The sequence below is a fragment of the Spermophilus citellus genome (assembly GCF_964194105.1).
Source record: "Spermophilus citellus genome assembly, chromosome: 12".
NCBI lineage: Eukaryota > Metazoa > Chordata > Mammalia > Rodentia > Sciuridae > Spermophilus > Spermophilus citellus.
Window position 1 is genome coordinate 122,372,253 of NC_138198.1, and position 26,896 is coordinate 122,399,148.

Below are 26,896 nucleotides of genomic sequence, written 5' to 3' on the forward strand. Positions count from 1 at the left end.
GAGCAGAAACCTGCCAGATTCATGAAGTGAGGCTCCAATGAAGCGGAGAGCTGACCAGACAATACCAGGGGGCAGCCAGAGGACCCTGTTCTCTGTGGATCCTGACACCTTATTTGGGTTCTCAATCAAGTGGACTCTAAACAGCTGCAGGAGAAGATGTGCCAACTACCTCAGGTGTCTCTGCATGGGTTCCAGCCCAGAGTACTTCTGCATCCACCTGGACATCAGGAGTCTCCTCTTCCCCCACCTGCAGAAGACATCAGAGGTGGCTCCCCTGGGACACTCCCCCCTGCACTGCTCCTCTGTCCTTTCTCCCATTCTCCTGAGGCATTTCTTAAATATTTTTCAAATTTTGTAATAAAAGTATTGTTCAAAATAAAAAAAAAGAATATACTTTCCATAGAAAGTCTGCAACATTTGAGAAATTTCCATTGATTTCTAAAATCATGCCTTACCTGGCACTTTGCTGCCTATTCTGTGTGAACTAGATCTGTGCAGAGTCTTTGTCTACACCTTTATTTTCACTTTTCTAAACGGAGGCACCTCCATTATGCCATGGTGACTCATGAAGCTACAGGACACAGATAGCGATGCTTTCAATCAGAGCTGGACTTGACCTCATGGCCAGCTGCCCAGAAATAGCCAAGCTAAGGAGGAACCAGGGTAAGCAGCCATGGGAAGCCTCCCATGGCCAGTCTGCACCCAGGAGGATGCCGCAGGGAGGAACATGCCCTGGTCTGGAAGGGACTGAGCCTGCTCCAGCCACTCTGTACAGGGCTACACCATCAGAACTACTCCCATCAGTCCAGAAAGCCCAGCCATTGCTTGAGCCCCTTTCACTACAGCAAATATTGGGGCCAGGGTGATTTCCCTGGGTAACTAGGCAGTAACTGGGCCCGACAATATCACTTACACTTGTAGTTTCAGCACTGGAATAACCCCTGTGCTATTGCAACATCCTTGGGTACCAAATAGTATTTTTACCGTCTTAATTATTTTTATGTGTACAGAATAATAGTGCTAAGTATCTTCGTACTTCTGTGAAATATATTGCTATAAAATTTTCATCTGGCAAATCTGAAACTTTACATAATACAGCATGACCTCCCTTTCTGCCCTTCCCTCAGCCCCTGGTCACCATCCCTCTACTTTCTATTGACTAAATACCTTAAGTGACATTTTGTAGTAATCACCTTTCTGTGTCTGGTTTATTTTACTTTGCATCATGCACCAAAGGTTCATCCATGTTGTTGCAGATGACAGGATTTCCTTCTTCCTTGGGGCTTTGTAGTATTTCATTGTGCGTATATTGCCACACTTTCTTTATCCACTTAGCTGTTAAGGTTGATTCCCTATTTTGGCTATTGCAAATAATGCTGCAATGCACACAGAGAAGGAGGCATCTGCTCAACAAACTGATTTTACCTCCTTTGAATTGAATTCAAAATTGAAATTGCTTGATGAGGTATAATTATGTTTTTAAATTTTTGAAGAACCTTCATACCGCTTTCCAAAATAGTGGCACCATTTCACAATCCCCTAACACTGCACTAGGGGTTCAATGTCTCCAGGACCTCATTAACATTTGCTATTTCATGCAGCTCATTGCTTGTTTTTTTACAGCGGCCATCCTAACAGGTATGAGGTGATGGCTCATTATGGTGTGGGTCCACATTTCTCTGATGATCAGTGATGTGGAGCCTCTTCTACAATCATTGTCCCTTTGTATATCTTTGAATAAATGCCTGTTCAAGTTCTCTGTTCATGTTTTGCTCAGATGGTTTGTTGTTGGGTAGAAGAATTCCTTCAGACTTTCTGCAGTTGTTTCCTGTGAATTTGGTGACATAGCCAAGAAATCATCGCCCATTGCAATGTCATGGGGTTTTACCCTGTGTCTTCTTCCAGAAGTTCTGTTCAGGTCCTTCCATTTGGGACTTGGATTCATTTTGAGTGAATTTATGCATATGGCATAAGGCAGGGTCCCACTTCACTTTTGCATGTGGATTTTTAGTTTTGACAGCTCGTTGAGGGATTCTTTCTCTATTGCAAGGTCTTAGACCTCTTGTTAAATATCATTTGACCATATTCACTCTGGGCTGTTCCTTCTATTTGCCAATTCTGTTTTTATATGGGTACCACAATGTTTGATTGCTGTAGTTTTCTAATTTTTCAAATCAAGAAGTGTTAACCCTTCAACTTTATTATTTTTTTTCAAACTATTTTGGCTATTTGAGATCTCTTGAGATTCCATGTGAATTTTAGGATAATTTTTTTTCTGCAAAGAATGCCATTGGGATTTTTGTAGAAATTGCATTGAATCTTTATAGATCACTGTGGGTAGCAGTAATGTGGGTATTGGGAAACAATATTAAGTTTTCCAATCCATGAACAAGATGCCTTTTAATTTATTTTTGTCTTTAATTTTTTGAAGCAATGTTGTGTAGTTCTCAGTATACCAGTCTTTCACCTCCTTGGTTAAGAGTATTTCAAAGTACATTATCCTTGTTAATGCTATTATCAATGAAATTGCTTACTTAAATTCTTTTTCAGATTGTTTATGAGTGTTCACTCTTTATCTTATGAATTTGCCAATTTTGTTTTTTAGTTCTAATAGGTTTTCTTTTGGAGGGGTAGAATCTTTGGCAGTTTTTGCACTTAAGACTGATCAAATCATCTATATAAAGATAATTCACTTTTTCCTTTCTTGGGAGAATATTTCCACTGAAGCCCCAAGTGGCTGGTGACTTTCCTGTGTTAAAAGGGTGCACTAGCAAGAGAACCAATACTCTATTTCCATAAATTTAGCTGTGGAAGGAAAGAATGATGGGACAAAGCCATACAGTTAAGGGAGGACTTCCTTATTCCTATTGAGATAGAAGAAATATGCAAGTAACTTCAGCAAATATAGCTACATCACAGCCACCAAATGGGCAGGCATACTCCAGGGAGAAGGCCTACACACACCATTTAGAAATATACATTTAAACAAATCAAAATGAATTCTTACTTGGGATTTGGCTTCTGGTACTCTGCACACTCAGTATCACCTACTGTGTTTTCACAAAGATGACACTTCTTTGAAGACATTCCCACTCGGGACAGGTAGTAGCCAAGGAGTGCTGTCATGCCTCTGTGGAAGCAGTGCCAGACACAGCTGCAATCAAGGACCAGCAGTGACCTCTGTGAACGTGAGTGTGACCCTAAAGCCAGGCAGAGCCTCTGCTGGCAATGCACCCACCAACAGAAGGCAAGCGGTTTGATCTCCAAAATTTTCCTCAGATAAACAGCTCCATAAATAATACAAGGAATCTTCCCCCTTGCTCAGAAACTTGGCAAGGGGCAAGGAAATCATTTTCTCCAGTTCCTTTGAAAATATTTGTATTGTTTCATGTCTGTCTTCTTTCTCATACTGGGTATTTGGATTAACAGGACACACAACCAGCATTGCTAGATTATACAGACACCCAACACCTAAGCACAGGAGGTTAAAGACGGAGGCTTGTTCCAAAGGCTCTGGATGACTATTCAATTTTTCCATTCCATTTCTAGTTCCATCCCCATCTTTTACTGGAAAATGTTAACCCACTTTGATGTTCAAGGACCTAAGAAGTTGGGATACAAATTCCTTTACCCACATAAAGGAATCATTCAAACCAACTGGTTTACCTGACTAGCTCCAAGTCTTTTTTTCATGGAACTGAAGAATCCACTCCATTATTTCTCATTCACTTCTCTACAATCCAGTCCCACAACTATTCCAAATGTCATCTCTGAACACTCGGTCTGGGGAAGTCTTCCCCACCTTCTCTTCGTTCCTTATTGTACAACATTTTATATCAACTTGTACTAATATCATGCATAGCTTCCAATTACATTCCATGTATTTACTCGACAAATACTGAGAAGTTTGTAGTGCTGTGTAATCAGAAGTTCTTGTCCTCTTGGAATTACAGTCCTAGTGGGACATATGAAGAACAATTGCACAATTGTCATCCTAATTCACAGCTTTTGACTCCCAGCTAAACAGAGGGCTCTGGAAGACAGGTGCTATACTCTGTCAAGCATGGACTTTGGAATTAGACAAACTAGTTCAAGCCTTAACCCTGTAAAATAAGCTAAGCCAATTACCTTCTCTGTGCCTCATTTTTCTCATTTGTGAAATAAAGCCATTGCTACTTCTTTTTTAGGTGCTTTGAGAAGATTAGCTACTATATGCAAACTTTTCTTATACTCAGTGGGTGCTCATTAAACATGTACTGAATGAATCTTTAGGTTTCTGTGAAGTGACTAACGTGGCATATATAAATGAAAACAAGGTTTCATGATCAAAAGAAATTCAACAATTTTTAATCCCCAAAACTAAAGAAACAAACTTTTTATCTTATAATTTTGCATTTATGAAAAAAATCTAAAATAAATGAATAAATTGTTCCAGTACTATTATTTATGAGTGATTATTATGTGCTGGGAGTTAGGCTAAATATTTAATTGTATTACCTCTTTTTGATTTCAAACAATCTGTGAAGAGCCATATATATAGATATAAAATTAAGGCTTAGAAAGGCAGGTAACAGAGCTAGTATATCCAAACTGTTTATGTATACCTTACTGCCCAGAATACTGACCATAAAATCAGATTTTTTGACAAATGCATAAAATTTTCACAAACATGTTAAAACAAAGTACACCAAAGTCACAACTCTATGAAATCCTCACATTTTCTATGTTTGGCTAACCAATTGGCACTCATTGGGAGGCTCAGTAAATATTCACTAAATGAGTCAAGTTTGGCTCTAAATAAATGTCAATTCAAACTAGTTTTCAATTATTATAGGAATTTCAAGTACTCTTTTTGAAATCCTCAAAAGATAGTTTCTTTACAATTTGTATCAGTTTGCGTGTGTGTGTGTGTCTGTGTGTGTGAAGTTGGCGATTTCTCATCTTCTAAAAGTCAGTCTGATGTCTGAAGACAGTAGAAACTCAAAGCCAATACTGAAACATAAGAAGTTTGAGCACTGGTGAAGCCATACAACAGTTTCACTTCATGGTATTTAGATAAAGGGAATGAGGTAAATATTCATCTTCTACCATGTACATCACCTCACACTGCAGAGTAGCCCGATAGCATCCATGGGAATTGGTTCGACTAACCCATAGATACTATATCAGAAGATGCCGAATCCCTTATATAAAATGGCATGGTATTTGTACATACCCTATGCATCTCTTCCTTTATACTTTAAATTATCTCTATATTCCATATTATAACTACTAAAGCACAAGCACTAGGCAAATAGTTGTTATACTGCATTGTTTAGGGAATAATGTTTACATATATAAAGTCATTATTCCCTAAATCATTATCCCCTAAACAGAGCAGTATAAAATCTATTTGCCTAGTACTTGTGCTATAATAGTTATTATAAATTACTACTCTATATATTACAACTATATATCTATATAGTTGTAATATTTACAAATATATATAAATTATTATACATATTATATATAATGTATGATATATTATACAATTTTTATATATTATATAATTTATATATTATATAAATTATATAATTATATACTATATATAATTTATATAATTTTATATAGTTGTAATAGTTTTATAAATGGGTCTGCACTGAATTGCTCTACCTAACGTTTAAGAACTGTTTAGATCTATGGTTGGTTGAATCTTCGAATGTGAAACCCACAGATAACAGAGGACTGACTGTCCTCAATAGTGTGATTGATTTGAGTGATGTACAAAAGATGACAAAGTGAAATTTGGCTCCATCTTTATTTTCTGCCCCTTGGAGGATATGCATAATCAGCACCAGGTATAATCACTTACGCCATCGTTCTGAAACACCACCTTCCTCTGGCACTGAAGGTTGTAACACTGCATTTGCAGAGTGATTTATCGTTTTGACACACTCGGCAGTTAGTTAACTTCGCAGCCCCTTTTAAGTACAGTGATTGATATTTTTACCTCCATTTTTTTTTCTCCTAAGCATTACAAAGACATTTCTCTCACAGGTTCTGCCCCTTCACTCTAAAATCTTGGAAATTAAGTAATTATCTTTGTGGGTTTTATTTTGTGTTTTTAATGAACTCGACTGTTTATTTTGTTTTCACTTGACTTCACATTTTACCTATTACATTATCATGTATTTTTCAGAAATCCGGGTCAACATCAGCATACATAGCAAAACAGTTACACTAGTAACAAAAAGACAGACTAAATGGATACAAAATTCAAAAGCAAAACATCTTCAGGTAGAAGTGTTTGTCACAGGTAAAGTCAAAGACAGAGGAAAACAATAATATCACTTGACATTGACATTTGATATGACATTGTAAGTTATCATACTTCATACTTCTATGGTAATTTGTGATTTGCACACAGCAAGATGATACATCAACGTACAACTATGGCAATCTGTAATATAACTGCCATGGTTGCTTCTTAATTTTTGCAATGCTTACTATGTGCCCTTCCTGTGACATGGCACCCAGATGTACTCCCAGGATCTTGGCAACATGCTGCTGCTGGTAACTGAATAGCAGCCGCCAATGTGACATCATCTCAAAGCTGCCAGGTAGAAACAAGGTGCAGTACCTAGCAACATGAGAAATGGATTTTTGAGAGCATTCACACTATGCTGAATTACAAAAAAAAAAAAAAAATGGAAAGCAAGTCCAGAAACTCAACAAACAGATGGGCTAACAATATAGACAGTTCACAGAAAAGTGAGCTTATGGCCACATGAAAGGATGCCGAGCTTCCTCAAAATAAAAGAAACATAAGTTGAAATTACACCGAGGTACCATTTCTCAAATATCAAAGTGGCAAAAAAGATCCAAGTTTGATAAAAGATTTCATGGGTAAACTAGAAGAGAAACAGGCACTGCCACTCACTTCTAGTGCATAGACAGATGGTGCAGAGCTCAACGGGAGTGAACTTGGCAGTACTTATCAAAATTGCATATGCATTTATCCTTTGATCTGGCAATACTGCTTCTGGAGAAATATCTTTAGTGTACACATGCAATTATTCAGAGTGATGCCTGTATAAAGATGTTTATCTTGGAATTATTAGTAATGAATCAAAAAATCATCCAAATATCCATTAGTAGATATTTAATGAACTTGGTACCTCCACAGTGTTCTTTGGAGAAGGGAAATCTTCCTTAGCTCCGTTTATAATAAGAGCCTTGGAGCAAAGACAGATTAGAAGCAATATACACCATTATGTTCTGGAATTGCACTCTCTAAATATTATTTTCAATTTTAAAGAGTAAGCAATTCCTTACAGAAACAGCTATTGCTAGGTCTTCAGCAGGAAATTCATAAAATAATCTCAGGACATGTTCTTGTGCCAGAGAGTCAGGAGGTTACCTTTCACTAATGGAATTATGGTGAAAGAACACAAGAAGCATCTGCAATAATGGCAAGGGGTGGAAAGACATTAGAGATGTTAAAATGCATGGCTTATTACTACTACTAAGAATAACAAATATACTGATGTGTCCTTGCAAGAGGCTGCCATGGTCCTACATGATGACTTTGGTAATTGATAAAGGCACCCGATTACAATTTCCATTAGCTACATGGAAAGGTGGCCAAGAGACTAAGTTTACTCATATTCTATTCCTTTACTGAAGATAAAAGAGGTGGGTGGTGGGGGAGCTGGAGACACATGGTGAAAGCCCATTAGGATTTGAAAATAAAGCAGAAAGCATCTTTCATTAAAGACAGAAGTGAGAAAAAGACCAATATAGCTGATTCCTAAACAAATTTTAAAAAGCCATTTGCAGGTTTTATTTGCCATCAATGCCTGTATGCAGTTGTGTTTTTAAGAAAGAAAATGAAGACCTTGACAACCTTGCTTAAGAGCTTTGGTCTCAATGTCACTGCTGTGTTCCACCAAGAAGGAAAAGCAATTTCATAGCGGGTCAGATGTTTCAGGCTCTTGTCAGAGCCCTTCACACCATCTCCCATCACAACAGCCTCGCAGAGAGTGACACCGCATCCCAGTGGCCTAAGAGTCACAGAAGGAAGTTTTCAGCGAGTTCCACGTGCTGCAGCTGAAAGTTCTTAAGAAGTGGGGGTTAGAAGCAGGGATCAAGACCACCTAAGTTAGGCAAAGTCGGAAAGTAAATGAGCAGACAAAGAAGTGGGCAGGGCAGAAACACAAAGTTTTTAAAAGAGAAAAACCTGAAAAAGTTATCAGACTTTGATCTCTCTCAATTTCTGGATCTCTGAGACCAGCTTGTCCACATTTCCCAAAGGACGTTTGAGAGTTCCTACACTCTAAAAATGATCATTGTTTAATTTGATTTAGCTTGAGTGACTTTTGTTGCTGTTAACACAAGGAGATATAATTTAAAGACTGTTCATTGTACTCAACATGAAACCCAAGTATGAAAGAGATCTCCCAGCAATCTGCCTTCCAAAGGGGCTTAGAATAGATGCCTTAAGAGTGGAGTGTGGGCCCTAGACAGAGGCCATTGCAGTGCCTGGCAGAGAGGGCAGAACTCCAGTCTGGGGTGAAGGAATAAATGCAAGGTGTATTTGGGAAGTCTAGCCAACCATCTTAGTAAGAGATGAAGTATTAAAGAAAAAGGATCCTCAGGGATGATTTCAGAGTTTCTGGTTTTAATGCTTACACAGATTGTCATGCCATTAATAACATGCATAAGTCTGGGGATTGTTAGGATGATGAACATTGTATTTTTTTTTTTTTTGACAATTTAAATTTGAAATTCCCAGGCTGGGGTTGTGGCTCAGAGGTACAGTATTCACCTAGCATGTGTGAGGCACTGGGTTCAATCCTCAGCACCGCATAAAAAAATAAGATAAAGATATTGTGTCCACCTATAACTAAAAAAATAAAAATAAATAAATCACATTCTCATGCTGCATCTAGGCAGAGCTGGCAAATAGACATTCCATGTATGACTCAGCAACTTAGAAAATTCTGAGAGAAACGTAACCATAGGTATTACTGCCAACTAGAGAATATTTTAAACCAAGGGAATGGTAGGATCACAGCTCCATAAGAGCAGAGAAAGGCAGGGACCCAGGATGACCTCTAGGGACTGAAAGGGTGTTGCTGCCCCACGTGTTAGGATCACAGGAGTGAAGACAGAAAAAATCTGAGACAGGGTGGTTCATGAATGAAGGGAAACCACCAGAAATGGGCAGGTGCGGCAGTGAGGAGGGCGAACCATCTGTGCTGCTGTCGGGAAGTGTTGGGATGGCTGGAGGGTTCCCCCTCTCCACCGGGAACTGCTAGAGGAGCAGCATTCTCAGGAGCATCCGTCAGCTAACGCAGGAGGTAAAAAGGCAGCTGCCAGGGTGCTGACCAAGGAAGTGGGAGGGTGGTGGGTGGGCACAATCTAAATGCATTCAGAGCTGTGTGTCTAATAGAATCCCAGCATTTTCAGTGTTTTCATCTCTGTGACCAAAAGACCTGACAAGAAGGATTCAGAGGAAGAAAAATTTATTTTGGCTCATGGCTTCAGAGACTCAGTGCATAGTTGGCCAACTCAATACCTATGGGCCTGAAGTGAGGCAAGACATCAGGTGGAAGGGCAGGGAGGGGGAAGGTACTCAGAGAGCTTGAGTACAAGTCAGGGATAAGATAGTCCCCGTAATCACGCCCCCAGTGTCCCACTTCCAGTAGTCACATCCTACTTGCCTAGAATTACCACCTATTAATCCATTCAAATTGTTACTCTACCAAGTGGATTAATCCACTAATTAAATCACAGCTCTTAGTCACTTCACCTCTGAAAACTTAGTGCAGGGGACACTTTGTATCCACATCATAACACCCAGGTAACCAGATACTCTCCAGAAAGACTCGGACAACTGGCAGTCAGTTAAATGGTGATATAAGACCTGAAGGAATTAGTTCAGAAAATGGCCGAGAGAACATGTCTCTAATCTTTCATTCCCATTCTTGTTTCCTTCTGAAGTTCTATATCAATGTAAAGGCCAACAATTTACTACAACACCTATATATCATTTTGTAGAACATGAGCAGTATAATCCTGAAAAAGTTTTTCAAGCCCTAAAACCCAATAATCTAAAAGAGAACAACATGAATAAAGAAGCACATGAAGACCCTCCTGCACCATACGAACCTAAGCAAAGTATGTTACCTTTAAGTCATAATCTCCTTATCTCTAAACTGGGGTACTAACAGCAACCTCATAAATTTGGGGAATGCCAAAGTCAGGCAAAATATATTCTAAGTATCCCCAATGTTGGAAAGAAGTGAAAAACTTTCATCCCAACCAAGAAAACCTATCTACAAAGGTAGAAGAGAAAACAATGTTAATATTGGATAAACATGAAACCGGAACATGGGGTATTACCACAGGTGTCCCCTAAAAGACTTCAAGGATTAAAATAAATCTCATACCACTTGATAATGCCAAGCAGTTGCCACTCACTCCAGCCAGATTCTCATGGCCCACAAGAACTGATCCTCAACTTAGAGGATTTGATGCTATCTTTTGTCTCACAGGTGCATGTAAATTCACTGATTGGGATGACCATCTGTGTTTGCCAATTGGCTTTATGGAAAAGAAAAATAAGTTCCTCATAACTTGGTCATCAGAGATGGTGTTACAGAGAAGCGCAGAAGCTGGGCCCTTGCACCTCTTGGAAGCCAGCAGGGGGAGGGCCTGGCTTCCCTGCTGATTACATATCAAAGGGTCACTCCCAAGCACTTGAGGAAGACAATCTGTAATCCTAAAAGGAATGTCTGCTTTGATATAAAGAGAACAACTAAGAACAGAACAGGAAGGAAGAGCATGAGGAAAAGACTACAGTAAACAAAGACGAATGGGGGGAGAGAAACGGAGAGAGAAGGGAAAGCATATGGAAATGATAGGAGACCTTCAATGACACATAAAATTATAAGAGGTTATGAGGGGCAAGGGGAAGGGAAAAAAGGGGAGAGAATTGAACAATAGCAGGGAGGTAGAGAGGGAAGATGGGAGGGGAGGGGAGGGGAGGGGAGGGGAGGGGGGATGGGAGGGGAGGGGAGGGGAGGGGAGGGGAGGGGAAGGGAGGGGAGGGGGGATAGTAGGGGATAGGAAAGGTAGCAAAATACAACAGTCACTAATATGGCATTATGTAAAAATGTGAATATGTAACAGATGTGATTCTGCAATCTGTATTTGGGGTGAAAATGGGAGTTCAAAACACAATTTGAGTCAAATGTATGAAAGATGATATATCATGAGCTATGTAATGCTTTAAATAATCAATTAAAAAAATTAAAAAAAGGAAAGGGTTTTTTGCTTGGCATGGTGGTGCACACCTGTGGTCCTAGCAACTCAGGAGGCTAAGGCAAGAGGATCACAAGTTCAAAGCCAAACTCTTGTTGCTTAGTGAGGCCATAAGCAACTTAACAAGACTGTCTCAAAATAAATAAAAAGGGCTGGAGATATGGTTCAGTGGTTAAGTACCTTGGGTTCAATTTTCAGCACCAAAAAGAAAAATAGGTTTATAGACATTTCAAAGAGACAAGAATTTTCTAAGTTCTAAGACAATATCTTTGTCTTGTTTATTTATCTTTATGTGGTACTGAGGATTGAACCCAGTGCCTCACATGTGCAAGGCAAGTGCTCTGCCACTGAGCCACAACTCCTGCCCAAGCCCAGGTTTTGATGGTGGTGAGGTTATTAGTGATCTTAGTAAGGGAAAATTAAGGTCAGGTGTGAAGGTGTGGAGAAGTCTCTTCAAAGGGAGAATTTAGTGTCTGATTTTTATGAGTATTTTCCCTTACTAAGATCACTAATAACCACACCACCATCACCACCATCATCAAAACCTGGGCTTGGGCCGGGGTTGTGGCTCAGTGGCAGAGCACTTGCCTTGCACATGTGAGGCACTGGGTTCAATCCTCAGCACCACATAAAGATAAATAAGCAAGACAAAGATATTGTGTCCATGTATAACTAAGGGGAAAAAAAAAAAAAACGGGGCTCAGTGGAGAGATCTTATTCAGCAAGAGTCCTGCAATAGGGAGAAACTTTCCATCTCAGAAACCAGCAGAGTCTCCTACTCAAGGAGAGAAGGCTTCTCATTCCCAGGACACGAGAGGAATATTGCCAACAGTTTTGGGGAAGGTTGGGCATGAAAGAAGCGTCTGACCGGACACGTCTCGCCAGGTCCCTGATATGCAGGAGAAGCTGGCCTTGGGGCGGTGTCTCCAGTTTAGTGCTTACTCAGTTTGAAGAGAAAGGACGGCCAACTAAAGATTGGCCAAGACAAACCAGAGGCTAAGACACAGGCCTTGTAAGCACTTGGTCAGTGGTAATTATGGTGGCCATGACAAATAGAGCATCTGCAAAACACACATTCAGTACTCTTTTAGTCAGCTTCTTTGCTGCTGTGACTAAATGACCTGATCTGTAGAGGAGGAAGAGTTTATATGAGCGCTCACGGTTTCAGAGGTCTTAGTCCATAGACAGCTGACTCCATCCTCAGGGCTCCGGTGAGGCAGGAACAACATGGTAGAGGGGTGTAGCAGAGGGAAGCAGCTTAGTGGTGATCAGGAAACAGAGTCTCTCCTTGCCAGGTACAAATATATACCCCAAAGCCACGCCTCAATTCCCACCTCCCCCAGCCACCTTGTCAGTTACCAGTTAATCCCTATCAGGACATTAAGCCACTGATTGACTTCACACTCTCGGAGCCAAATCGCTTCACCTGTGAATCTTCTTGCATTGCCTTACCTGTGAGCAAACCATAACAAGTCTTAAGTACCTTAAGACTTCGTGTTCCCACACAGCCAGTTCTTAGGACGGATGGACATTTGACATACCACCGCTCGTTTGTTTATTCCAAAATCCCTGGTGTGCTGATGCTGATATGGTTTCACGAAATCAACTGTAGAGTTTCTTCCTAGACCATGTTATGCCAAAAAATGTAATTAGATACACCAAGAAAGTGAGTTTTCTCTCTATATTTTCTAAAACGTGTTGTGGTGATCACCCACCCCAGCCACCCAGTGTTCTGAAGAAAAGGAGTAAGAAGCTGTGCTCAGGACTGAAGCTGTCAAGAGCAGCCTCCATTCTTTCTCCAGCTGTGGTCGCTGACTCACTCTGACCTCGGGCAGCATCACTGAATGATAATCAATAAGTAATAAACACAGGCTCTTTAAGTGATAAGATGCCTCTCAAATCCCCAAGATTTATTTGATAAATTATCATTTCCATAGCAACATTAATTTGCACCTTCTCTAAATTTCCACCCGAATTTGCTCTCAGGTACAAAAAAAAAAAAAAAAAAACATAAATTAACAGGCTGAGAGACGGACTAGGCTGGTACGGCAGATAAGGTCAATCTGGACAATGTGTGTGCTATGAATTTATTTCATGAAATTAATCAAAAGAATGTCATGTGAGAAATATATTAAAATTAAAAGTGAGAGGAGGAAAACAGAGATAAAAATTAAAACATCAAATGGGGTGAGCTTGGGAACTGCCTTTTCAGTCTCTGGAAACAGTTTCACGTGGATCCTTCGTCATTACGTGGACTCACTCTCCTGTGTATTATTTAGGATGTTGGGCTACAATAGTGGTAGGTAAGACTTATTAAAATTGCTCTGGGTGCCAGGCATGATTTGAAGTCCGTTGGTTTTATTGATTTCACTTTCACAGAACCACAGAAGGTTCCAGAGTCGTGGGCGGTGGAGGGTTGGGGGGATGGGACACTGCAGAGTTCTTTTGGCTCGTAATTCCACAAGTGGAAACCAATGTTTCAGCTCTTAACTGAAACAATTTCAAATTAAAGTTAAAATCCTCCTGGAGAAAATTACATTATGAAGTTCTGGTGTCGTGTTTCAACGTAAGAGATTCATCACACTCTCCCTGAGAATTGATTCTAAATATGAGAAAGCTGGAAGACATTTACTCTGATGGAAGAAAGAAAGAAAGAAGAAAAAAGGTCCCCAAAAGCTCCACACTCTCATGAAAGCAGCCCCTGAAAATAATTAGCAGCAGCTCCAATCTTTTGAGAAGTTTCTTTGACAAATGATAAACCATTTTTGTAAAATTAAATGAATACATATCAGAATAATGATAAAGCAAATCTTACCTTCAGAAAAAAAAGCTGAGGTTTGGGGGACTCCAACTATTTCACTAGTATGTATTTGCAAGAAACACTACCTAAAACACCTATATTACTTTATTCTCAATGTTGTTCAATTTCTGCTACTGTGTTGTATTGTCTTCCAACTTTTTTGAAATGCCCTAAAAATTACTAGAGATTATAACCATGGAAAAGTCACACATCCAGTTATGCAAAACTTTCTAATATATTTGTAAAAGAACTGTTACTGACTCAGTTGTGTCCTCTAAAATTCATACGTTGACATTCTGAACTCTGTCACCTCAGAATATGGCAATGTCTTTATAGAGCTAATTAAGTTAAAAATGAAGCCTATAGGAAGATGTTAATGAAATGTAACTGGTGTCCATATAAGAAGAGGAATAATTGGTCACAAGTACTTACAGCTGAAGCTGATGTGAATTTACCTGGAGAAAATGGCATCTATATGTAAAAGAGACAGGTCAGAGACAGACCTTTCTTCCCTCCTTATAACCCTCAGAAGTACCCCCCACCCTTGATCTCAGATATCCAGACCCCAGAACATTGAGGTAATAAATCTGTTGTTTAAACAACCTAGTCCTGGGCACATTTTTATATCAGCCCTAGCAAACTAATCCAAGGATTGGGTCACAGCTTGGTCCAAATGGCGATTTATGATTAATACTTAGAACTTGGTGGGGCAGCATCCACGTCAAGACTAAAACAGACATTAAATATTATATGAGACAACAAGGTCCGGACAAGGATTTCACTGTGAAGGCTAGATATGAATGTGGAAACTAGAACCCATTTAGTCATGAGACCACATGCTAAAGATTTTCTCTGGGCATGTAGATATTGTTTTGTTTTTTTTTTTTTCTGGAAACTTCCAGGGACTTTTGCCATCATTTTATTAGAAAACAAAGACCTTGGTTACTACTGCAGACATCGGAGGGACTCCATCTCATGCCACTTCTAAACAGAAAACTCAGCCTAGTATTGGCAACAAAAATTAAATGGCACAATTCTTATTTACTTCTGTGTGTATCTTTAAATGTACTGTGCATTTCAGAAGCTTTAAGATTGGCGTGAATCATCTGAATTGTATAATAGAACAGACGAGAACTGTGCGCCTTTTTCCCAGTAAGAGAATATGTATCAGAAAAAAAGCAGTTGTTTGATGATGTGTGGGGCACAGGCAGATGTATTTGTATTCTGCCCTTTGAAACATTCCTTGTAGGTACATATTTTTCATGCCTTACAGCTCAAGGGCTGGTGATTATCTCATTTAAAGGAACTGCTAACCATTTCAGGAGATTGTTGAATATAATATCTGAAAATGATTTCAGAGTGTGAAAACATTTTATACACTTTGCAAATCAAATGCATTTGGCTGGAAGGGACTAGCTTATGTTGCTGGCTCTATTTTGCATGCTTTTAATACTTAAGAGTTAAATGGTTTAATCTGGTTTCTTTGATAAGATGCAGGTGCAATTACATTGATACACTTCAGTAAGTATCCTCCCTCAATGTGAGTTTTTGGGTTTGCCACATGACAGGATACTTTCTGCTAATGGCAAAATACTAAGAAAATTAATGGGTCTTTTTCCTAAAGGTTTTATCCTGCTTCCAGTCACACCTAGAGTTAATGAACACAAAAAGTTCACTCGGAATTGATCCAGAAAGAAAAGAGAAAAAGGAAACAGTAGAATTGCAAGAAAAGATCTCTAACAAATTTGGGCTTGAAGCCAATTTTAAAGTAAAGACCTAATTAGCTCATTTTGCTGACAAGAACAAAATCCAAACAAAGAATAAAAACATTCATTCATCGCCATCAGCCAGAAGTTACTGCTTTGGTCAACTTGCAACTTAGTGACCTGGTGGATCTTATCACATTCCTGAGACAGAATTTGAATCTGGTCTCTATTCTCTAATAAGTTGCATTATTTAAAAATACAAAATTCCAGTCAGCAAGAGGCAGTGTTAAGAGAATGGAAAAACAAGCCACAGTCCAGGAAGAAATATCAGCACAACAAATATAAGATAAAGAAATAGTACAAAAATATACAAAGAAACCTTAAATCCCAAAGCGAAAGTGAATGAACCAATTTAAAAGGCACAGAAGATCTGAACAAATAGCTTTCCAGAAAGGTTATACTGATATATGCAAATAGGCATATCAAAAATTCTAAACATGACACAACATTAGGAAATTGCAAACTAAAACAAAAATGCACTATTACTACCTATGCATCAGAGCAGGTAAAGTCTAAAACATTGACAAAACCAAATGGTGACAAGATCTGGATCAACAGAAGCCCATTCATTCAGTGCTGTTCGGAACATAAAATGGGACAGGTGCTTTGGAAGAGAGCTTGGCAATTTCTCACAAAATTAAACATGTTTAACTGTATAATCTAGCAATCATGGTTTTTGATATTTACCAAAATTAGATGAAAATGTGTATCCACACACCTGCACTGAAGATTTCTTAGCAGTTTTATTCATAATCATTGAAGTTCAGAAGCAACCTGGATGTCTTTTAATAGGTGAGGTGATACAGATTAACCATGGTACATCCATGTATAGGAACATCATTTAGCTTAAAAGGAAATGAGCTACCAAGTCATTAAAAGACATGGGTGAGATTAAACTATCCATAAAATTAACATTTGTTAGTGATCATAACATTAAAAAGAAATGAAGGGAAGCACCTGTTCTATAGTCATTGTGTAAACTCCAGCTTCTTCCTTTCTATCCTGTTAGGGAATAATGGGGAAAAAATCTTCTAATAAAATATTTACAGAAAATTATAATGTCTTTGGTTGTGTTTTAGTCAGCTTTTTCGCTGCTCTAACTAAAAGACCTGATAAGAACAACATAGAGGAGGAAAATTTTATTTGGGGGCTCATGGTTTCAGAGGTCTCAGTCCTTAGACATCTGGCTCCATTCCAGGTGAGGTAGAACATCATGGCAGAAGACTGTGGCAGAAGGAAGTGGCCCACATGATGATCAGGAGGCAGAGAGAGACTCCACTCACCAGAAACAACATGTATATCCCAAAGGCACACCCCCATTGCCCCACCTCCTCCAGCCACCTACCTGCCTTGGTTACCATTGGGGGGGGGGGTAATTCACTGGCTGGGTTAAGGATCTCATAACCCAATCATTTCTCCTCTAAACCTTCTTGCATTGTGTCACACATGAGCTTTTGGGGGACACCTCACATCCAGATCATAACAGGTTGTAACAAATGCCTCAAGAGCAGTCATGGAAGCTGACCATGATTTTCCATCACCTTCTGCATAGGATCATCTCATCCACTAAGACACACAGGAGTTTCAGGAAGTAAGGTGCAAACCTGTGGTCCACATATTTAGATTGGTCCTTCCAAACTCTCGCCCTCTTTCTTCATTTTCTTTTCTGTGACATATTTTTCCAGCTGTATTTTTTCTTCTTCCTCCCCTCTCTCCCAATTATTTTTGCCAAGATCTCCCCCCCCCCCCCCAGAAAACTGGCTCCTGGTTTAATGAGAGCTTTCTATTTGCATGTTCATTATTGTCCACTTTCTATTACACTCTTTTCTTCTTTTCTCCTATTAACCCTGCTGTACTGCTTACTTTGGATTTATTTTGTGTTCCTTAATTTGTATTTTGAACACTTGTCCAATTTTCTTTCACTTCATTTCTTCTAAAAGAAATTATTTACTGCTACATGATTTTTTCTCATATCAGTTTTATTATTTTTCACTTTTCTTAAATTACAGTTATCACTTTATTTTTAAATCATCTGGGATTTTAAATTTGATAAACTATAAAGCAATATTTTTAGAAATGTATTTTAAATATAGCTCATAGGCTTTATTTTTTATTATCTCTGTTGTTGATGATAAGTAGATTTCTTAGTACTCAGAGCACATTGTTTCTCTGGGGAGTTAACAATATAGTTTGCAGCTTAACTCAGGGTCAATTTCTGAGACTGCTTATCAGTGTTTAAAAATAATGCAAAGTTGCCCTTGCATGTGTGTACTCCTGAATGCTTAAGCATAATGGTACTGTTCAAATCCACAGTATACATACTTATTTTTTCTCTACTTGTTCTGTCTCTTGCCGAAGAATTTTTAGTTTCCCACTTTGATTATTTATTTCCATAGTCATGTATTTTCATCATTTTCTATTTTGGATGTTTAAAATTTGCAATATGCATGAACATTCATGACTTTTATATTTCCTTATTGGATTTAACATTCTATCAATATGAAATATGTTTCTGAATTCCCTTTACATATTTTAATATACAATTCTAGGTTGTGAAAGAATACTACCAAATCTGCTTCTTTTAAGTACTTGCCAAATATTATTACTTTCCTTTCTTCTCTTTTTATCCATTTCTCATTCTTGTGCGCTTTCTCTCTCTTTCTCTCCCCCACCCCTGTTTCTCTCTCTCTCTCTCTCTCTCTCTCTCTCTCTCATTTTTCAGTTTCATAAAATGATAAAAGCTAGGACAAAAGTAAAATTGTACTAACGGGCAAATGAAATTGTTTTCCTCTTAATCAAAATCTCTTCAATCTTCAGTGTATTTTAAAATTAGAAATCTAGATCATTAATATATATCATTTTATCTAAGCATTGTGATTTCAAGAGTTATAACTATGATTTTTAAAGACTTCTTCTAAAATAAGGATCGTTTTGCAGGCAATTACAGTTTTTCTATCCTGATGAAATTTCAAAATCCAAATTTTTCCAATTCTCATTCTCTGCTCAGTAGGAAACAGGGACGTGATTATTTAACATCGCAGACTTGACAGGAAGTATGAACAAGAGGAAATGGTGATCGTTTTAAAATTCCAACTTTTTTTCATTTCTTTTTTTTTTTCCTTTCTTTTTAAGGAGAGAACGAAAATTTCAGAGGTTAAGGGAAGAAAGGGAACCCCACAGACTCCCACGAGCTGCGCAGCTGGCGCAAGTGTCCTCTTGATGGCGTTTGCTGCCCCCTGTTGGTCGGCGCTGAATGCAAAAGAAAAAGAGGAACAGGAACAGGGGCTAAGAGGCCATCTCTAGGGACAATTCAAGTGCTGGGGAAACCCCTCTGTAGAGGAATCCGCGAACCTGCGGCCGCCCCACCCTCAGCCCCTCCGGGAGAAAACCAGTAGGGATCCCGCGGCGGGGACTGTCACTCTGTGTTATCTGACTGCACGTCCCCACCTGCGCTGGCTCCCCCTTCCAGCCGCCGTCTACACAGCACAGGTTGGACTGGAGAGCGTGAACCCCACTCAGAACTGCACAGTAAAAGCCCTTCGTGTTGAAAAAAATGGTGAAGTCATTTTGCAGGACTACTAAGAGCAGTATCGGAAAGAGAAGCAGCCAACAAAGGTTGAACTAGGAAAGCCAGAAGCGGAAATTGAGAGGGAAGGGTGGGGAGGGAGGGTCAGGAGACATCAGAGAGAAGTTGAACTGGGAAAAAATAAATAAATAAAGAGTTCACTACAGCAAGTTAACAGACATCCAATATCCAGTTCTGAGGGGACACTGAGGCTACTGTCATGCCCAGAAAGGAATTCCAGCTCCAAAGGACACCTGTTTGAGAGACTTAAAATACTGAGATGATTCCCTATACATTTTTTACTGATTTATTCTTACGTTTTAACTAAGGGGACTTAAATATGTTTTCTTCTATGTGGCTTAAAAGCCTGTGATATCTTTCTCTTCTATTATTTTATGTAATCTAAATCTTTAAATTAAATATGCAAAGGTATTACATTTTTTAATATGTAACAAGGCCCCTACATATGGTAATAAGAAAAGATCTGGCCCTGCTATCAATTTTTAGGAAATACAATTCAATAACAGTGAAATTATCATTCATACCATATGCATGTGGGGAGGGGGGTATTTCCATAGAAAGTAAGTTGAATTGGGAGTCTAATCTTAGGAAAGTAGTTTAATTTCTCGAGTTTTGTACTGATTAACTATTGCTACTGTTCTACTACTTTAGATGATTGAGGAATTGAACAAAAACCGCTTGATAAACCGCAAAGTACTGTTTGGATAAAGTATTATAACAGTAAGGGTACATGACCTATCTTACATGAAGAGTGAGGATATAATAACAGATGTTTGTTTATCCACAAAACAAATGATTACTGAGTACCTCATTCACTGACTACAGTCTTCAGCCTCTATTCTCATCTAAACCCACTGCAATTAGGCAGAGATGACTGATTGCCCCCAAACACATGTGCTTTTCCTATGCACTGAGCTCCCTTTATTTGAGAAATAATCTACTTGGTAGGCAGGTGTGGCCATCCAAATGAGCTCTGGCAGATGGAATGTACACACAAAGAAAGCCTCAGTAGTCTCTCCTGGCTGGCCCACAGTGCTTCCTACCCAAGATCTTCTTAGCTTTTTGATCTCCACTGGCTTGATATCCGAAAACATATAGGGATCTGTGTTGACACTTTAGGAGCCACAGGGCATAAGGCTCCTGAGTTCTTGTGTCACCATTCAGAGAAATCCTGTAAAGTAAAAACAACTGTGTTTTACTTAAAGTGAGAAAAAAACAACTGCTTCTGTCGTCTTGAGGATCACCCACTTTGAGGTTTACTTCTCATAGCAGCTAGTCTTACTCTAATACAAACTCTAATGACCCTACTGAATATGTTCTGTTAAAGGCTCCCAAAAATGATCTGAAAGGCTAATCCAAAACCCTCATGTGGGAAGTTGCTATGCAACTGGGCACAGATTCAGTTATGTGAGATGAACAAGTTCTGGACATCTGCTATACAACAAAGTTATAAGGAAAAGGAAATGTGAGACAATAATTTTATTCCCATTGATTTTTTTCTAAAAGTATGAAAGGAAATACTTTCAAGCACACATAACTCAGGGAGCACAGGACTCATGAACTCCTCTTAAAAGAAAAAAAAAATGTATTTTTAGGTGAAATGCAGTCAACCCAGAACTGCGTAAAACAATCTCTGGAAGGGAATGTCGGCCACCATCCTGGGGAGGAGTATTGGGTTGATTTACAAGCACAGCCACTGCTCACCAACCGTGGAACGTGGTTCCTGAACAGAATGTAGAAATTACACACCCTGTTAAAATTAAGCCATAAAATCAGGAGTGTAGGAGGGAGGCATGGGACAAAGGGTAAGTATGTTGTTGTCCTCATTTTTCATAACAAGGAGTCTATAGAGGTGTCCAATTTTAATAGTCATTAGCTGACTTTCACCTCCTCCACTCTTATTCAGGATCTTTGTTCCTAACTTGAGGGGAACTTCTCAGGAAAAAAATACCTCTTATCCTGAAAGCCTTTGTTTGATTTCCCTGTATTCCTGCAGCTCCACTGGAAGATTCAAGAGAAATGATTTTATGCTTACTGTTTAAAATTATATATATATAGAAAATTAATATCCATCCTACAATGAAAAATAGCATTATTATTATGAAGAAAAGTATGAAATAGCATACTCCAGGCTTCCAGGAACTTATTCAATTTTTGCAGTGCCTGTTTTCAAAAGGCAATCCCTGCTGAATCATATCTTCACTTCTAGAGAAAAAATGCAATTGGTGACATTAATCTGTGTGGTCTGGTACCTTGAATTGTGATAGTCTGATATGATAAACATAAGTCAGTGTCTCTTTGCAGTGATACCCTGATGCAGAATCCTAGGTGACATTGTAATGTCAAAAGTTTACTGCTCAACTATAAAATTACTGGGACATAAAACGAACGGATACGCTGCTTTTCACCTGTTGCTGCTGGAGATTAGGAATGTAACACGTACCTCTGTGGTGAGAATACCAGCCTAGTAGTATTGAAACAAGCACCTGTGAGAATCTGTCCTTTAGGGGAAGGACACTGTCTATCCCCATGCCACACAGTGGCTCTGGAAGACCCACTCCTACACTTCAGGGAGAAAAACTTGAAATGCTAGTTTCTTAACCAGGCAAATCAACATGCAGATAGCCACACCTGGGGACCCAGAGTCAGCCCAGACCTCAACCCAAATTGCTCATCCTTACTTCCTGCTTTCTTTATTGTCATAGTTCTCACTAGCATCCTATATTTTCTGATTTATCTCATTTGTCATGTGCCTCTGTCACCTACACAGGTAGTCATGGAGGGGAGAACTTTTGCTTTTGTTCAGTCCTATGCGCCCAGAAGGAAGAAATAATGACTGTCACATACTAAAGTGTATTAAATGTTTGTTGACTGAACAACTGCATCCATCAATCCATGAGCTATAATCACAAGTTATCTGCAATAAAAAAATATATTGTAAGGAATCTTCTATTCCCAAAAGGAGCTGTGACTCCAGGGTAGGCACATGCTACCCCTATTCTATGCCTCCAGCATTGGATAGAATCCTTTTAATGCTGAGTGTGTCATCCAATTTGGAAAATTGGTGGCTCTGAATTTCTGTTGTGAACGGCATCAGGGGCTACCATCGGGTGGAGGGGGTAGGAGGGTCAGGCAATAGGACAGCTAAGGAGTGGATCTGCACTTTTTTATTTCATAACAACACATATTTGAGGGCACTGATGGAGATCCTGGTGGAATAAAAATGGCCTCAAACTTTCTTGGGTCCCCAATTAGCATAGAGAAGCAAACTGCCCTTTAACTCACAATGCTGTGTCCCCTGCACCTTGACCTGGAGTGTGGTGGGTAGTTGAGAGGCAGCCGTTCTGTTCAGAACTTGGCTGCTGAGAGCAGGAACTAGCTAATTCTGCTGGCTTCCTGGGTTCCCCCACACTCTCTCTTTGGATTCTCTGATGCTTCTTTTGTAATGCTGCAGACGTCAGTAGGAAAACCCGCATCTGTCAAGCCTTCATCCTTCCCTCTGCAGGATCTCACCTGCTTATGTTTTAGTCCCTGTCAAGAGTAGGTGACAGTGAGCCCTGCCAGATGCTGCCTTCCGGGTATCCATGGAATGCCCTGATCCCACGGGCCTGCCAGGGAGGATGGCAGATGGGCTATCTGGGGTTTGCGCCCCCTTCTCAGGGAGTCCCAATCTGAAGTGGAGCGTGTGGTCCGTGGTCAGCATGTGGCGGCTTTGTGTCCTTGCTGTGACTCTGCCTCCTCTCTTCAAAGGATCTGGGTGAGCTGCCATTTTATTTTAGACACACTGCTCAGCCCGGCTCACAGACAATCCACTTTGCTGGGGGCTGGTCTGTCCCTGGAAACCTGCTCTTTAAAAGTTTTGTGGTATTTTATTGGAGAGTCACAGAGTTCGAACCAGTTCCTCCAGATATAATCTCTCTCTCTAAATAACCACCCAATAATATGCGGTTAGAGATGAGTGACAGGATGTAATGAGAACATTTGTTTGCTCAACCGCTGCACTTTTTTTTTTTCCTGAGGAGGAACTATAAAGCTAAATAATTCATGTAACGTTACTGACTCCCACACTATTGATTATAGTCGCTGTCGTCAATTGCTGCCCCTCCAGCCATCCCAACAGGTTATTACTTACAGATTGTGTTATGACTTGCTGCCAGGATTCCATTTTTAAAAATAAGTATTAACAACAGGAGCAAGGATTTAGCACCAGAGAGTTCCTATCCTCTCCAAAATCACATAAGCTCTCTCTCTGGCTTTTAATTAATCAGATGCCAAGAGTTGATCATAAAATTTCAAGTAGGATCAAAATGAGTGGCAGGTGATAAGACTGAAATAATTACTACGGGAAGGGAAGAAGATTATTAGAATTTTTTTTTTTTTTTTTGTAATTTAAGACCAATGCCAAAGAAACAAACATTGATCATTATTATTGAAAAAAGACTAAGATTAAATGGAACATATTCACTTAATGGACAATGAGATAACTACAATCTTATAGTAAGATAAAGGTGGGTTCAGAGATAACAGACAGAAGAACACAGCTATCTCTAAACATTATTTATTAGCACTTAGGAGAGGGCTTACCTTGAGTTTCTTGCATTCTTTAGAAATCTGAGAAATTTCTACTTATGCTGCTTCAATAGCCAGAATAATAACAACCAATCTAACATGTCAATACACCAATCTGCTGAAGGTAAGACTAGGAAAAAACACCATCACATAATACAACAAAAATGTTCTATACAATACATATAAAATAGTACAAAAGTGCTGATTTTTTTTAAATGCTTAGTTTTACTAAGCTGTTCATTCTGTCACACAGGCAATCAGAATTCTAATAATTTTTAAGTCCTGAATTTCTTGATGCTAGAATATGGTTTGTAACTGGAAGATTCTCACAATTTATTCTAAAATTTTTAAGAAGTCATGCTATTCTTCAAAATTATTTCTAGGTACTGTGTTAGTCAGCTTTTCATTGCTGTGACCAAAAACCTGACAAGGACAATTTATAGGAGGAGAAGATTATTTTGGCTCATGGTTTCAGAGGATCAGTCGGTGGTTGGCCAGCTCCATTGCTCGCAGCCTGAAGTGAGGCAGAGCATCATGGCAGAAGGGCAGGGAGGGGGAAAGAAGGCAGTGCATGGTGGTCAGGAAGGAGAGGGAGAAGAGAGAGAGAGAGAGAGAGAGAGAGAGAGAGAGAGAGAGAGAGAGAGAGAGAGAGAGAGAGAGGCAACAGAGACAAAATATCAACACCAAAGATGCAAGTAGGGTCAAAATGAGTGGCAGGTGATAAGACTGAAGTAACTACTACTGGAAGGGAAGAAGATCATTATTATTGGAACACCCCACATGCCTACAGGAATTCCAGTCATTACTCTAGCAGATATAGCAGTCCTCTGGTGAGGTCATAGCTCTCATAATCAAAGCACCTCACCTCTGAACACTCCTGCCTTATCCAATATGCGCTTTGGGAAGACACCTCATATCCCAAACCATCACAATTACAACCTCAACTAAAGATGATGTAAGATTTCAAGAAGCCACTAAAACAGCACCAACACTAACAGCAACCCAAGGCAGGATTCAAGTCCAGTTCTCGCCCTGCGGGTGAGTGCAGGTACATGTAAGGGTAGGTGCCCTGGCATCTGTGTGTCCACAGGGGAACAGCTGTTCTACACTCTGCTGTGGCGTAAATGAGTCCCTCAGGAAGCATGTGTTAGAAACGTGATCCCCACTGCAGGAGCGAGGGAGGTGGGACCCTGTGAGCAGCCATGAGGTTGTGTGGCCTCTGCCCTCATGAGTGGACTGGCACCGTTATCAAGAAGTGGGCTCCTTCTGGAAAGACAGGTTCAGCCTCTCTCTGTCCCTCCATCCCTCTCTCCTTGCCCTTCTGCCATGGGAGGACACAGCAAGAGGGCCATTGCCATATCCTAGGTCATGGACTTCCTCCCCTCCAGGAAAAGATTTCTACTTATCATAAATTACCCAGTGCCATGTATTTTGTTAGAGCAGCAAAAAATGTACCAAGACATAGTAAAACCACATTTTATTATAATTTTCCCATTTATGTATCTGTCATCCCCTCAAGACTGAGAGGGCCGCTAAGGTTTAAATACTTTTTTCTACTCTGGTTTTCAAACATAGTACTTGTTGTAGAATGGATGACATGCAAACCCTAGTTACATCAAATTCAGTTGAAACTACCCAACTTAGGGGATAAGATTTTTAAAAATAAAATTATTGGAGTAGTTTATCTCTCACCTTTCTGTTCATCATGTACACACACACACACACACACACACACACACACACATTCACCCTCTCTCCATCACACTGGTGCCTTTGAACTCTACTACTGAAAGTCCCTTTGTTCTCCCTTAAAGAATGAAATGCATTCTCAGTTACTTGACAAATCACACATCAATCACCTGGTAAGCTTTGGCACGTCATTTAGCATTTCTACATCACTCTGGATATGCTAAATGCTTCGTGATAATTTTTATTCCCTTGGCTATCATACTTTTGGTAGGCAGACGTATTTCAAGTGCATCTCGGTTGCTCCTGTACATCACTAAAGGGAGAAACACAGATCTTAGGGGATGTCTGTGCACAACATGCATTTGAGAATTCTACTCAGAGTTTGAATATTTCAACCAAGTGGGAAACTTTGGAACAAACGGCACCCTGTGAGTTAAATCACCATTACGTTCCTATAATTTAGATTTTTTATTCCTCAGGGGAAACCAATGCAGCATCCTCTGGGTACTCGGTTTCTAAAGCTAACTTCCTCGTGAGTCAGATCTGTCAGCCATTCCCTGATGGCTTTTCAGATTCTGTGCCACTTTGTTTTTTCTTTTACATCAGATCATGGTCTCTGAGCCTCTTGAGATCATCCTATTACATCTTCAACTAAAGAATGAAAACCTAGGGATATGGAGTGGCATTTAGATTTAGCAGGGCTCTCTATAAATATATTGTTTCTGAAATACATCCTTCACGAATCATGAGACCTGTAGCGTTTCATCATCATTTGCTTATATCTACACCCTGTTTACACATCAGTCTATCTCAGGAGCTCCAAAGAGGTTACACCACACTGTTACAAACTGAACGTGCAAATCTAGGAGCGGTAACCATCACTGCTTGTTCAACATGCTATTGGTCACCACTGGGAACCACCTATGAGGAGCCTCTGGCTGCACAGGCCAGCTGACTGTCCATTAGCAGCACAGGGGCTCGGCAGCTGCCCAGTTATATCCCCTTACCTTGGGTTTTTTCCCCGTCACCAATGCTCATTTAAATACCTGAAATCATTTCATACTCAACGTTAAGAAACGCTCACTTAAACATGAACTTCAGCTCTTCAGGTCTCACAGGTTTTGTTCCGGAGCGCGCCCTAAGAAGCCCGAACCCTGACTCCTGCCTGGCTGCTGATTC

The 26,896-nt window shown here is 39.7% G+C and overlaps 1 protein-coding gene across 1 annotated transcript in view; it reads right to left on the reverse strand.

Moving 5' to 3' along the window:
• Positions 1 to 12,822: 12,822 nt before the first annotated feature.
• Positions 12,823 to 26,896, reverse strand: part of TMX3 (thioredoxin related transmembrane protein 3) — a 74,269-nt gene continuing 60,195 nt past the window's right edge. The window contains exon 16 of the mRNA XM_081262955.1: positions 12,823 to 12,928. Within this exon, the coding sequence (XP_081119081.1) occupies positions 12,902 to 12,928 (27 nt within the window). The 3' untranslated portion in view covers positions 12,823 to 12,901. The remainder of the gene's footprint in view (positions 12,929 to 26,896) is intronic.